Source organism: Vigna angularis, chromosome 6 (assembly GCF_016808095.1).
Source record: "Vigna angularis cultivar LongXiaoDou No.4 chromosome 6, ASM1680809v1, whole genome shotgun sequence".
In the NCBI taxonomy this organism is placed as follows: domain Eukaryota; kingdom Viridiplantae; phylum Streptophyta; class Magnoliopsida; order Fabales; family Fabaceae; genus Vigna; species Vigna angularis.
Genome location: NC_068975.1, coordinates 32,643,271 through 32,657,882, shown reverse-complemented (window position 1 = coordinate 32,657,882; position 14,612 = coordinate 32,643,271). Strand labels below are relative to the sequence as shown.

At 34.4% G+C, this 14,612-nt stretch overlaps 3 protein-coding genes across 4 annotated transcripts; all 3 read right to left on the bottom strand.

Moving 5' to 3' along the window:
- Window positions 1-1,107: 1,107 nt before the first annotated feature.
- Window positions 1,108-3,108, bottom strand: LOC108341819 (histidine-containing phosphotransfer protein 1). Its single transcript, XM_017579471.2, has 7 exons — window positions 2,896-3,108; window positions 2,631-2,717; window positions 2,369-2,499; window positions 1,989-2,057; window positions 1,660-1,731; window positions 1,437-1,509; window positions 1,108-1,342 (listed from the first exon to the last, which is right to left on the bottom strand). The coding sequence occupies exons 2-7, from the start codon at window positions 2,688-2,690 to the stop codon at window positions 1,280-1,282; spliced, it is 468 nt and encodes a 155-aa protein (XP_017434960.1). The 5' UTR covers window positions 2,691-2,717; window positions 2,896-3,108; the 3' UTR covers window positions 1,108-1,279.
- A 2,759-nt stretch (window positions 3,109-5,867) lies between these two features.
- Window positions 5,868-10,036, bottom strand: LOC108340888 (probable prolyl 4-hydroxylase 4). 2 transcript variants are annotated; one of them, XM_017578453.2, is made up of 7 exons: window positions 9,836-10,036; window positions 9,595-9,757; window positions 8,757-8,814; window positions 7,172-7,347; window positions 6,541-6,610; window positions 6,084-6,409; window positions 5,868-5,956 (listed from the first exon to the last, which is right to left on the bottom strand). In XM_017578453.2, exons 1-6 carry the CDS (start codon window positions 9,970-9,972, stop codon window positions 6,120-6,122), a joined length of 894 nt encoding a protein of 297 aa, XP_017433942.1. In that variant the 5' UTR covers window positions 9,973-10,036; the 3' UTR covers window positions 5,868-5,956; window positions 6,084-6,119. The 2 variants fall into 2 exon arrangements, with proteins under 2 accessions (XP_017433942.1, XP_017433941.1); XM_017578452.2 differs by having other exon boundaries at window positions 5,868-6,409.
- Window positions 10,037-10,898: 862 nt separating this feature from the next.
- On the bottom strand, window positions 10,899-14,581 carry LOC108340887 (receptor-like cytosolic serine/threonine-protein kinase RBK2). Its single transcript, XM_017578451.2, has 9 exons — window positions 14,283-14,581; window positions 13,876-13,982; window positions 13,357-13,749; window positions 12,926-13,177; window positions 12,668-12,822; window positions 12,397-12,476; window positions 12,135-12,270; window positions 11,794-11,943; window positions 10,899-11,591 (listed from the first exon to the last, which is right to left on the bottom strand). Exons 1-9 carry the CDS (start codon window positions 14,315-14,317, stop codon window positions 11,409-11,411), a joined length of 1,491 nt encoding a protein of 496 aa, XP_017433940.1. The 5' UTR covers window positions 14,318-14,581; the 3' UTR covers window positions 10,899-11,408.
- Window positions 14,582-14,612: the final 31 nt, after the last annotated feature.

The window sequence follows — 14,612 nt, the reverse complement described above, 5'->3', positions numbered from 1 at the left end:
ACTTCAAAGCAAAATATAACAGATTAACCTATACTGATTTTGGCTATCATCTTGTAATTACTATGACAATTGTATCAACTTTAGATCAAACAGTGTACTACAATGCCTAAACTTAAAAAATGTTATGTATCAAACACGAGTAACGACCATAAACTTTCGAATAGTATAATATTCAAAGTTTAAAGATTCTGTCATGAGTAGCAGTTGTCTCTACCAAAACAAAAATAAAAATATATGGCGGGTATGTAGGTTATGGTTATTTATTTGGCATGTTTGATTGTATCAATGAACAGAAACGAGGATAAATCTTCACTGCATGTGCGTGAGCGTGGCATTGGTGAGTTGACAGAGCAGTGGGGATAGCATGTCTAAGGTTTGAGATAGGCATCCTAAGAATATCAACATCAAATTTCAAATACGATTTTGTTTGGTAACAAGGCATATGGTCATGTTGAGCATTCATTTTCCTTTTGTGATTTACTCCACTAACGAGTAGACAAAAAGGGACAACGCCACTACATCATGATTTGACTTCTAAGGAATCATATCTCCTCAAGATTCTCTTATCTTCCACACCAATTTTTAATACTTTTTTTGCCGTCCTTGCCAGTTTCTTATTCCAAAATAAAGTGACTTTACAACTCCATTAGCTTATACCCCTACATTCTTTCAGCCATGGGGTGACAACTGGCTTATATCACTATATTATTCTTTCACCCTAAATACTGTCATTTATAGGATAATGCCATTTGATGCCATCACCATCCCTGGTCCACCCCATCTCACTTCAGGTAAATAAAGAATCATGTTGTTCAGTTAAGTTTTGAGTACGTCCATTGACAGGTAAATATAGACACGCTGTATGATGTAACAAAATGAGAAAGACGGAGAAAAGTATAAAATGTGAAATAAGTATTTATGCAATTAAGGCATTATTCAGGCATCATTCATTCTTGCAATTTATTCGTATGTTCAAAGGATTGCACTGTGTTCAAAGGCATCTGGTGTTCAAAGGATTGCGTTGTGCTCTCACCACTAGTTTTCTTTCTTGTTCGAAAGAGAAATTCAAGAGGCAAAGTTCATTTGATGGTGTGCCATCATCCTTCATTAACGCATGCAAGAGATTATAAATTATGAAGAGCTTTTTGTGGAAAAAAAGGTACATTAGACGGAATCTTATATCTTCACAAAAACCATACATTCACCATGAACTAAGACAAAGGATAATCTTTAACAAAGATGAGAATCATAACACATGCATCTCTACAAACCCACCCAGTCACCCACTGAAACTCAATTCCGTAGGGATTGACCCACCAGCTGCCACAATCTGTTGCTCAAGCTGCATCAAGAATCCATAAAAGAAATATAAATTACAAATCCAGAATGTAAATAGAATGATATTCAGCCTTTTAAGTTTTTCATCTAGTTAATACCCTGAACAGTGTTTCAAGCTTATTCTTAACAAGGCAGTACTCTTGCTTCACTTGTTGCAGACATCGGAGACACCTGCGATAATCAGAAACTTTCAATGATGAGACCATGAAATCAGCCAAACTAAGCACTTAAAGCACGAGTAGCTTATTCATTCAAACTTGTGCGCTTATCGTTGGAGACGCCAAAAACTATTGAACAACTTTCTGAAGATTAACAACTCACGCATCAGTGTTCTGCTCCTCACAGAAGTTGCGGAAAGCAATGCAGCAATTTTTCACCCTTTGTGCACCTATGCTGTGAACCACACAAACAAAAACAAATTTGCCTAAGAGAAGACAGCATAGCATAATACTGGTTTGTCCTAATTAAGCCTAATTAGTCTTTTTATCCCGAGTGTTAAACAATAAAATTCAACCTGTATAGGAAGAGTAGTTACACAAGCATTGGAAGGACAGACCCAACCAACATAGCTTAATGACACAAAAAGTCCAACGTATTCGGATTGCACGGTATTTTACAGTTTTTGGCTGGCTTTAAATAGAACCCCATACCTTGAACTGCTACCCTTTAACTGGTGAACATGGGCATCAACCTTTTTGAAGTCAACGCCATTCTGATCTCTGCACAGGAAAAGCCCCAAGAACATGGAAGATCATGCACTTTCCCAGATTCATCACTTAAACATACTAACAAACAACATTGCAGAAAGTTTTTCACATATTCATCCAATCAATGCTTTCACAACCAAGTGTGGATTTTCCGCGGTAACAAAAGGTGACGGCATGAAATCCAACCCATTAAATTATAATAATAAAAAAAACGTAATTCAAAAAATCATATACCTATGGAAGTTCTTTTATTTAAATGCATGGTCCATTTTTAATTGTGGTTTATTAACACAAAATTGAGCGTGGAAGGAAACGGTACTGACATGGCAAAGGTGAGATCTTTGAGAAGCCTTTCAGAATCTTCGAAGAAGAGAGAGACGACTTCGACGACAAAGTCAGGGTTGTTCTCGTCTTGAAGCTGCTGAAGTTGCAGAAACTGACCATCCAAGAACCCCTTTTCGAAAACAAAAAAAAAAAATCAAAAATTGAAAGCAACCCAACAACAGATCTACTACTGGCAATTTAAAAAGGCTGAAAAGAACATAAAAGAAGACAAAGAAAGTGTGCATGGAGTGGAGGGGTTACCTCGAGGAAAAGGGATTTGGTGTAGTCGATCCACTGTCTCTGCATCTGACCCACGTCCATGGTTTATTGGGCGTGCTCTTCTGTTGTCTGTCACACAACACAACACAACACAAAACGAAACAGGAAGACAGTGGTGGTTATTATGTTATATTATGTTGTGTTACAAAAGAAGCAGTGAATTTCTGAGTGAGCCAAATATCTTTATTTATTTATTATTGGTGAATGAAAGAGTGTGAAAAAATGAAATGAAGGGGATAGATAGTACCTTGAATGAGAGAGACAGAAACAGAGAGAGAAAAACAGAAGGCAAAGTATTTTAAGGTTTGTGTCTGTTCTAATACTCTTTCCTATTCTCTTCTCTTCTCTTCTCTTCAGTTATGTAGGTTTGGCCTTTGCTTTCTTTGCTCTGCTCTGCACTGCACTTGGGACCCCACTTTCCCTCTCTCTCTCTCTCTCTTATTTATACCATTTTCATTCATTTCTTCCTAACATTTCCTTACACATTACTCTTTCCGGCTTCTTCTCTACTCTAATCTCAAATTTTCTCATCTTCTTGGAATGAGAAATAAAGCAGATGAAAAATAGGTAAATAAATATTAGTACTTGAACATGTTTATCATTCGACACTAAAAATGTAATTATGTTTTCTTTTTAATTCCATTACTATACAAAATTGATTATCTTTCTCTTTAAAATAATTTATGTTGTAGGTCTATACAACAAAGGTTGTGAGATGTATAAAAAGAAAGAAAAATAAAACAGTTAATTTTGATTCTACTAATATTGATAATTTGAATTATCGTCATGTGTTATAATGTCTTTACTATTTATTTAACCTTTTCATGGAAATACATCCTGTTTAATTAGGAAAAAATTTCATGTACATCTCTCTTTTTTTTATTATTTCTATTTAACTCTTGATATTTTTTTAAACTTTTTTATTTGTTTTCTTCTAAATTATTTTGTATTTAAAATAGAAATATTATTTTGTTAATGTTAAATGAAAAAAAGTAACATGTTTCATTCAACTAATGAAGCAATGATATAAAGAAAAAAAGAGTGTGAGTGTATGAAGAAGCAAATAACATAATTTTACTTTTATTAATATTGATAACTTTGATATATTATATTTTGGAATATATTTTTATGTATTTAACTTGATCGAAGATATTCACCCATACCCGAAATTATCATTTATACAAAAAAAGATAAGAGAAGAATCTACCAATTAATCACATCTCACATGAGTATAGTAATCTTGCCTACAAAGTTTTGGAATAGGATTTCTTTTGAGTTTTCCAAGAATCTTAGACTGGGAATATTTTATTATATTTAATACGACAATTTTAAAAATCATTACCAGAACCTAACAATTTATGGAATATTTTTTAATCATGTCCAGTAGCAAAATTTTGTGGTCCGTTCTTTTTTGTTTTTTATTACGTGTTTTCAAAATACATTAATTTTAATATAAAAAGTTAACATATTTTAAAATATCAAAATCAATATAATTTAAAAGTAGAAAATTATTTTTTAATAAAAAGGCATAATTATGTTTCTCACTCTACCAACATTTTAGATATATTAAATATATTCATGACATTCCCGTGAAACATTATTCATAAAAGACAAAATTATTATGAAGAATGTTTTCACAGATTATTGATAAATTAGTTGTTTGAAAACTGTGATCCATAAATAGGTGAGAATATTTCTATAGTTAGTTGTTGGTCCAGATTATACGTATTATCGAGTCATAGGAATTGCTTGATGACGTTAAAGTTAGATAAATGAGTTAATTTGTTGTATGTGACTCAGAATTTCCATTAAAACTTAGTTAGGATTAACTCATTTAAGTGTGAATTTACATGGACTAACCAGTTTAACTAATGAATTGAGCTTTTGGTTTTGAAAATAAACTCATTTATCCATATGGATATATTTTTTTATTTTCTCTATTTTCTATAATATATATATATATATATATAGTTATTTAAAGTTTTAATATATATTTTGGCCTTTCAAGCTTTTTAAAATATTATTATTTGGGTTTATAGGAATTTACAAAGCTGATAATTAGAGAAAAAACAAATGGGATCTTAATAATTTGATGTAATGGATTTAAAATTGTGGGTTGCATTAGGAAAGAAGATGAGAGAGGAAAAAAGAATGTAATTAATTTGTGAGTGTGGAATCTGTTTGGAAGAGAAGGACCACAAAAAATGACCATCTTTCTCATTTCTGTGATTCTCTTTTCTTATACTTTCCATTACACTTTTCTCATCACATCCATAATACAATACCATGTTTTAACCACCTAAATATGTCCAAAAGCACTTCCTAGTAAATAAAACACAGGCCTTCAAAAGCAAAACTTGAATTGACCTGGTAAGAAAATCAGTTAAATGAAGCAGTTTATGCACAAAACAACAAAGTGCCTTTACCATTTTCAATTATTCTAACATGACACACTTTTTGAGAAAAGATTAGTAATCTAATTGCTTGTTTGGACCTCAATCCTGGTCCACTTTTTCCAATATAATAATGACCAGATTTCAGTAATGACGTACAAGTAAATAATTTTGCATCAAGTTCATCCACGTTCACATGACGGAAACCCTAATCAAAGGCACTTTATCAATTTATTCACAAATTATTGGACACCATCAAGGAGGTTGCCCCACATCAATATTCTCTTTCCTTCGTTTACGAAAAGGTGTTAATTACTACCTTTCAATAATGTCATGTCTTTTTACTTTGGTTTTTAATATTTCACAAAGAATATATTAAACAATAACATTTTCAAAACATGAAAAATATTTCATATTTTCTTTATAATCATCCTTTCAGAGTTAATTGTGATGAATTAAATTACGATTTTAATTATCTTTATACTTGCCAGTTAGTAATACCTCTAAGAATTTCGTATTAAAAATTAGTAAAGGCCTCCTAAATATTTCTCACTGCCCGATATTAGTTACTATTACTTTCTTCGTGCCAAAAGTGCTTCTCCTTAAAATAAGGTTCACGAATAGTTCCTATAAATGTATAATGATGCAGAGAAAAGTCCAATATAAAATTCAGCAAATTATGTTTTGTAATCACCAGTTAGGTTTCTCACTCGTATATAACAAAATATTTTGCTTCTCTTGGTTCAGTTTTTAACTCCAGTTCTGGATATATTCTCATTCCACGAAAGCAACAACAGAAGATAACAAAATTGTCAAAACATTATAATAGGGAAAATAACGTACATTTCCATTTCTCTCTTTGTTGTTTTACGTACAAAAAGTATCCGAGAAAAAAAATGGTGAATCCCGCTTTACCTGCCATTACAACTTCATAACTCAGTAATGTACCTCTTGAAGTTGACCAAGCAATAGAACACTATCAGGGAGCTAGTCAATATGATGAGAGATAATACATTACAGTTCACGAAAAAATGAATAATACCAAGTGGAATCTGGAAAGCATTCAACAACACTTGTTCTAACATGCCTTGCAACTTTTCATGCAGTAACCAGGAAGAGCTGGAGATCCAACCATATATTCGGGATTACTGGTGCATTCTCCAAGGTTAGCCCATTTCTCACAGTTTTCATTCTGATCACTGCACTCCCCTCCAACCACGGTATCAAATGAGTCCACATGAATCCATTTTGTAGCTGACCATTTCTCACCTTCAAGTACAGGGCATCCTGCATGCAGACTTCTGGTGTCTGGGATAGCATTTGGGAAGAGACTAAAGAAAAGAAGTGCATCACCTCGTTTTGGTTTCACTGTAAATTGTTCGGACGAGAAGGAAACAGAATAGTTATTCTAGATAATTTGACAGACAGAAAATGTGGCATAAGACATTAGTGGAGAAGAAAAACCGTTGAAGAAAATAACTATTTGTACAATTGCCCACCTGCTATTCCTTTTTGGGCACACTCAGAGAGATCATCATTTGTTCCCAAACCTTTGTGATGTGAAGATTCCTGTAACCAGAATTATAAAGTTATCTTATTTGAATTTAGGTACCAGATACAAAAGGAAAAAACAATTTCCTTAACTAAATGTTCAGACTCTTCTGTGAAACTATTGCATCTGCTATTCCCCTCTACCTCTACCAGTATCAAAAACTGAAATGTTCTTAGCATGCCTTTTCTAGAAGTAAGATCAAAATATATAGTAGTACCGATTTGAGTATATCCGAAGAGGCCCCAATCTAGTACAAACTTTTAAAACCAAAGCTTTTGCGCAGTCTCTAGGCTTATCGTTAGAATAACTATGAGCAACTAGTGAAAAGATGAGTGAAACTCTGAGGTTAATATAATCTCACAAGGCATGTTGGGTAACTTAAATATTGATTAGTTCTCAGAGATAGGTTCAGTTGACACTCAAAAAATGTAGAACTAAATAAGCATCTGAGCTAGAACAGAAGGGCAATTATAATTATGGAGATACCATGAAAAATATTTTGACAAAAAACAATAACAGCAATGACTTACCACCCTTGTATTTTTATTCAAAGGAAATATGTGAAATAGTGGACAAACCTCTGCATTAGGGAACACTGTTTCACCTCCTTTGGTTACATCAGAGAGATACATGAGAACCGTGGCAACTCGGTGTCCACCCCGAGCAATATTAACTTGATCAGAAAAGTAATCATAATGAGGGTCGTATTTCTGCCCGTGCTCGTATCTTAATACTTGTATGTCTTCTCCATTTTCTGAAATTCAATAATCAAATACTGTAAGGAATTGACTACTGCTTCCTTATTTTAACATTTTCGTCTCGTGGGTTAAGGGAGGGGAAGAGAAGCTGGAAATGCACTTCTATCATTTAACTGATTAGACAATAACTTAATTTATGAAGACACATTTTTTGGCTCGTGGTTTTATGAAGACAATTTGCACTAGATACTTGTGATTCGCACTAACTACTCTTTGGTCCCTACATTTCTAATTTTCTCCGGTAAATTTTGAATGCTTTAAATTGTTTCTTTAGCTGCTTCCAAATGGATAGGTACGTATGGAGAGTTGTCAAGCATTTATTGACTATTGATGGTGTATCAAATGTTTATGACTATTAAATATAAGCAGCAGCCAATTGAATGCTTCATGGGTACCATACACAGGAAAAAAGGCGGATGAAAGAGTGGAAAGTTTTTATCAGGAAATAAATTAATGTGGGACTGTTTGAAAACAGAATTTCATGCTAAAAATGAGAAATTTGCAGAGAATGATTTAGTGGAAGAATATAAAAATGGAAAATTTTATCAGGAAATAAAGTAATGTAGGACTGTTTGAAAACAGAATTCCATGCCAAAATGAGAAATTTGCAAAGAATGATTTAGTGGAGTTAGTTTAAATGTTCTAAACTGATATTTAAATAAAAGCGAACTGAACACATAAGATGTCACTAAATGCAACCAATAGTTTCCTTGTTTCAACTAATAAATGATAATAGATTCCGATATTTAATTGGGACAAGTTTAAAGTTCAATCTGCCATTTTAGTGGAATGAGAATTGCAATAAACAATTCCACACATCACAGTCACAATTGGCCTCTGACATGCAGCATGAGACCGGAAAGGAAACTTTGGAGGGCCATGTTATACAGCAATATGGAAGAGAAAGAATGGGTTGCCTAAAACTTTAAAAAACTGTGAATCTTAATAGCTCGAAAACCCAAAATTAGCATCACAGCTCAGTCCTGAAAAATGTCCTTATGTTCTATTCAACAAGTAAACATATTCATGATTGGTATAGAACTGATTTCTTCCTATGTTTTTTAAAGTCCTTGTTTGAAAGGCTTCCTTTAAAGCCAAAGACTGCGTTACCATAACTACACAAGTGAGACTTGTATGATAGACTTCCTTTAATAGCAAGAATGGCTTCTCATTCACTTGTAATGTTAGTGTTTCAGGCTAAAAACTAAATTGATTGTGAGTAATCCAGACATCATAGGAGCTGAGGAAAAAATCAATAACAAATGACAATCATATAAGTACAATTGTACCAATCAAGTGCGAGTAAAAGCCTTACGCGATAACAAGTATCAACAGTTAAGATATAAGTTCCACAGGTTACAGTAATACCATGCAGACTTCAATCCTGATTTTATATATACCGTACCTTTTGGAAGAAAGGTCCATGCCGAAATCCTATCCTCAATACCAGCAATAATGGGATCCTATAAAATAACTGAACAGAGTAAAAAACAGTTCATAGAAAGTACTCGGCACAGTTTTCTTTTTTATAATACGGATTAAAAGAGGAACCCGCCAAAGTTCAACCAACATAACAAACCTAAACCCTCCCGCCCAAACCCCCCGCCATAATGTCTAGAAAACCTTTCAAAACTAGGACAACTAACAAACACCAACCAGAATAATCTCCCTAACTCTCCGTGTTATACTTCTATAAAACAGTTCTCATCGTTATACCCTAACTCGTGACTTTCCAAATCACAGGTGGAACAGAATTTCCAAGTCACCAGAGGTTGTTCTCTATCTCATGGGTGGAAATGACTATCCAAATTATTCAGTGCAATTTTTTAACTCTCATCTTCCCCATGGACGTGGGTTCAATTTTCCTTGACACCATTAAGAGCTTACTTGCTGGGCAAACTTCTCTATAGAGATCCGCTATCACTTAAAGAAAAGACCAATTGAGTAGTCTATAGTTGGAATAAACTATTTGCAATTTAGACAAGTGTTGTAATCCTTTAAATGGACTTCTGTTGGTAGTCCCACCAAATTATTGGGACCTACCAGATAGCATTGAGAGTGTCTCTCCATTCTACCATTTTCACTCACAAAAAATTCAAGCTAAAGACAATAAGTATATGTTCCTCTATCGTTACATTACAGCCCCACATACAGCGCGCATAAGATTCACATTGGATCTACCACTAGCATAAAAAACCAAATTCTATAAAAGCAATTAATAGCAGTAAATGAAGATAAGGAACCTTATTCTTGGAAATGAACATGCCGGAGCTGGTTCTGACATCACTCAACTTGCTCTCACCGGACAAATTATCTGCAACCGCGGATCTCTTGAGCTCCGATTTGGCGATGGAAATCAAGTGGTCGCATTCCAATTCCGTCAGGAAACCCTCGTAAAGGAAAGCTCTGCACCATCCAAATCAATGCAATCATCATACCAACTTGTGTTTGATAAGAAAAACACGTGCAGAAACACAAACAGACCTCGGTTTCCACGAAATTTGTTTGACCTTGGAAGGGTCTATGATGGCACTAGCGGTCCCGGCGTAGGAACCCCACGCTCCGTGCCATTGCATCATCAACGCCAACGCTGATGCCACGACACACCAAACCCTACTCATCTTCCTTTCCCTTTCAATTCCTAACTAACTTTCTCTGTACTTCGCCTTTACACCATCATTAAAGACAGTTTGACTTTTTGAATCCTTTTTGTCATTATTAATTTCGTTTTTAAATCAATTATTATCATTATTGTTCCTATTGTTAAAAAGAAATATTAGTGATTTCATCTAACAAATAAACTATTCTCTTTTTAAGGGAGTTTCTATAGGCATAATTATCTAAGTAACTTTTTAGTATTAAATATCAATTTCTTTTTACTATATATCATATTGATTTACTTAATCAGTGACTAACATATGTCAGATAAGCTATTCTTACCTCTTCTACCTGCGGATCAACATTATCAAGTGTATCATGTATGTCCAACTACGGATATGGATATGAATATCATGAAAATGTTAATTATCAATTTATTTTTCAACTTTCTAAAGTTCCTGCTTAATTTTGTGAGTGCATTAAACTAGTAAGAGTTTTCTAATTTTTGAAGAATTAGTTAATATTTGAATAATTAGTTGTATAACGATGAAGGTAATATTTCAATAAAATATTTTAAGACTATTTGGAGTTAAAGGTATTATTTCAATAATAATATTGAAGGTTTATTAAAAATAACAGTGACGGTAGGAATGATAAAGATGTTGCTCACCAATAATAAATACAAATAAAAAATTTCCGCCTTGTTGCATGTTTGGAGATTGATGATAGATGTAGTTTTCATATTACAACAAAAGTAAGAAAATTTAATTTGGAGCCTTTTTACATCATGGACATTATTTTCTATTACTGCAAAATATTCATTCAAACACAAATTAGAATTAGAAGTATAGTTTAATGAATCACTTTGATGGTTAGATGTGTTTTGAAAGGGATTGATTCATATTTTAAGCAGACAGTTTGTTTTGATGTTTGAAATCTGTATTTGAAAACTAAAAGCTAACAATTTACATCCGAATCCAAGTCCCAGTGGCAAGGCAACACTTGAGGTGAGACATAAAACTCACTTAGCACAAATGAAAGAAATTAAAGAAAATTTGTCGGACAATCTGCTTATGGTTACAATAGAAAATAAAAGAATTTGCTGAAAAATGGTATTTCCAATTGCTGATGATCATTGAATGTGTGTGGATAAAAAGGAAAACAACCATCCTGAAGATTGAATTTGGCTTCACAAATCATACCGCAACTTCACCATCATTTCAGCTAAATAAACTATTGACAAACATCATGGTACATAATCACACGAGGTTCTGCCACTACCTTTCTTTCTGTCTTTGTTAACCCTTTCAACAACAATGTCCCGCCAGCTCTGAATCCTCTTGTAGAGTCAGAATCAGTTTTCATGTTCTGAAAATAAATCTCAGCTCTACAGTTTCAACTCTCAAGTTTCATGTACACTCACTATCTCAAGTACAGGCCATATATACTAGACTTTATCTCATTCATCTGTAACTGAGCCTAGAATAGTCTCCATATGTCGATCCCTCTCATTCAAAAACTTGGTTGAGTTGTACTCTTCTGCATCAAACAGTTCTTCAGAGTATGTCCTCTGAAGTTTTACCTTGGTCCGTTCTTTCATGATTCTCAGGATATCTTCTTCCCCTCTTAGTATCTCCAACACCTGCATCCAATCACCATAAAACACACATGCTCTATATCAGCTCCCAACATTGTAACAGCATTAAAACATTACTCGCAGCATTAAAAGCTTTTCTTTGTTTCTTATTTTCTTGTCCAAAAATCCAGACACAGGATCAATGCCTAACAAGATCTAATTCATTTCCACCTGCTCTAGTAATCTACTGAATATATTAAGCACATGCCTGACTCATATCTGGTCGCTGAATCGAAGACTGGTCTACACATAGAGAAGCTGTTAAGGTTACAAGTTCCATCTGCTCTTCATTGTAAGCATCAGCCAAAACTGGATCTACTAGGGCTTTGATATTATTTGCAGATAGCAGAGGTTTTGCCTGCAACAATTATTTTTTAAAAGGGCATATCAAAATTTGAGTTTAATTTTTATTCATCACTTATGACAATTGTGATTGGATCGCAGTGTAATAATGCTTTACATTGTTAAGTGCATAAACTATACTCTATTAAAACTAAACATTTTCCATCTCAAAGTGCTTAACAAACAGTTTGGAAAAGACAGACATACCCACATCACCAGACTTCTCTGTGAGCTATCCAAAGCTTGTCGACCAGTAATGAGCTCCAATAATAGCACACCATAAGCATACACATCTGTTTTTTCATCTACTATACCATGCATGAAGAATTCAGGAGGAAGGTAGCTGTTGTGGCATCCATGGTCAGTGCAAAAGAAAAAAAAAAAAAACAGAAAATAATAGTGTTAATTGATATGTGGAATGAAAAAAATACACACATGGAAAACTTGTGAAGATGTTAAATATACAAACCCGAATGTGCCTTCCACTTTGGAGACAGTATGATGAGTCCATTGGTCAGGTAACCACTTTGCAAGCCCAAAATCAGATATCTGGTATAATATTGGCATGAAAGAATTAAGTGTTGTGAAATGGACATTTGCACAGTCCAGTACAGGAAAGAGTGGTAACATTTTTTGTCTTATTGGAGTAAACGTCAGTTACATTCATATTAGCTCTTACAAAAACACGTCCTAAGATGGCGAATTGATTTAGAACAGAAGAATTGAGGCTAAGTAGGCACCTGTGGCTCAAAATCCTCTGAGAGCAAAATATTAGAAGCCTTAATGTCTTTGTGAATGATCCTTCTTTGACAACCCTCATGCAGATAGCGGAGTCCCTCAGCAGTCCCCAGAATAATCTTATATCTGAGGCTCCAATTCAGCTTCTCTCTAGGTCCTGAAATCATGCAAAGTAAAAAAAATAACCATACCATCTACTTTCCCAAAATTTGCAAGGCATTGCAGAAACACTCAAAATGTTAGTTAGTTAGCATTTATACCATAAAGTATAGATGACAAGCTACCATGTGGAGACAATTGAAGAACAAGAAACATTCCTCCTTCAACACCATATCCGATCAATCTAGCTATATTGGGATGATCCACATGTACTATAATGCCAAGCTCAGACAAGAAATCTGCGGTCATTTCTTCTTGGTTCCCTCTTGTCAACCGTTTAATGGCAACAAAGTTTCCATCTTCCAATTTTCCTAAATAAACCTCCGCATAGCCTCCCTCCCCAATCAAATTAGCTTCAAAATTAAACAATTAAAACAGCTTATCAGCCTAGCAATTTAGCAAACACGATGCGAACATGTCATCATAAACGAAAAAAACGAAAACAAAGGGTTTCTTTCAGAGATTCTTGGATTCTTCAATCAGAAAGCAATTCTTTTTCATCCCTTTGTTTCCTGATAAGAGAATTGCATACCTTCGCTAAAGTCGTTTGTTGCAGTCAAGATCTCTGCGAGAGTGAAGTTTTTCCATGAAGATTTTAAGTAGCCAAACTCACTGTCAAAAGATGAGCGAAGAGCTGGAGAATTCAAAGATGGACACATGTCCTCCCTGATTCTCTTGCTTTTTCTTCTTGTGAGTTTTGGAACATTTTTAAGTGGATGAAAAGTTTGGAAAGGCATTTGGGATCCTTTCTTCAGTAACTTGAAGAAACCACGCCATTGATTATTAGCATTAGGTGAATTGCCTACTAAAGACCCCTGACCCTCCGAATCTGAAGTGCTGGTCCTTGAACTTGGGGTTTCAGACCCTTGACTCCTAGGAGAGTGCTCAGGTGCTCCTCCCTCTTCATTGTCTAATGCTTCCAATTCTAACATGGTATTCATTTTCAGCATTAGTACACAAATTAAAGAACAAGGTCCTATAATTCAATTCAACATTTTTGGACCAAACTAACACTTGTCGGAAACAGGAAAAAAAAGGAAAATTTAATTACCAATACTTGAGAATGAATCAGAAAACCCAGTTCGTGGACGCCTGCCTCTAAAAATAGATTTATCCCTTTCAACTACTTGTTTTCTTTCTGTCTTTGGGACGCCATTGCTGCCAACATAAAATTCTCTGTCAGAAAAAAACCACACAAAGAGACTAAATTGCAACGCAAGAATATGGCCAAAAATATCAACACAACATCAATCGGAACATGGTTGAAAACTTGGAAGCAGAGTTTAAAAAATATGATAATTTAGAAGCCATTGGCACGTGAAACATTACCAAGACAAATATTGAGAAACCATGAATGAGATGAAAGCAAACGTTGCATGGAAAAACAAACAGAAAGCAAAGGTATTAGGAACGTTGAAGAAGGAAGCAAAAAAGCATGTGCATGAAAGATGATAGTACCTCGAGGAAGCTGTTGGTTCTCGTTCATCGTTCATGGTGGCCACGGCTGAGCAAAACGAGTTTCCGAGAACCAAAAGGGTAGCCACGGGAATGACGTGCACGCATGTAGAGTCAGAAAGGAAGAGAAGAGAAAGAGAAAGAGAGATGGAAAGACATGAAAGTAGCGGTTGGCATGATTTTTCTGTTTTCCTACATCCTGTGATTACACTACAACGTTGTCATTATTTCAAACCGTTTTTTTATGCCCAAAATACGGCTTTGCTTAGATGCTCATTCCTCCTTTCTTCTGAATGCAAATCTGAACTCTCTGATGACAAAGAAATATAGATT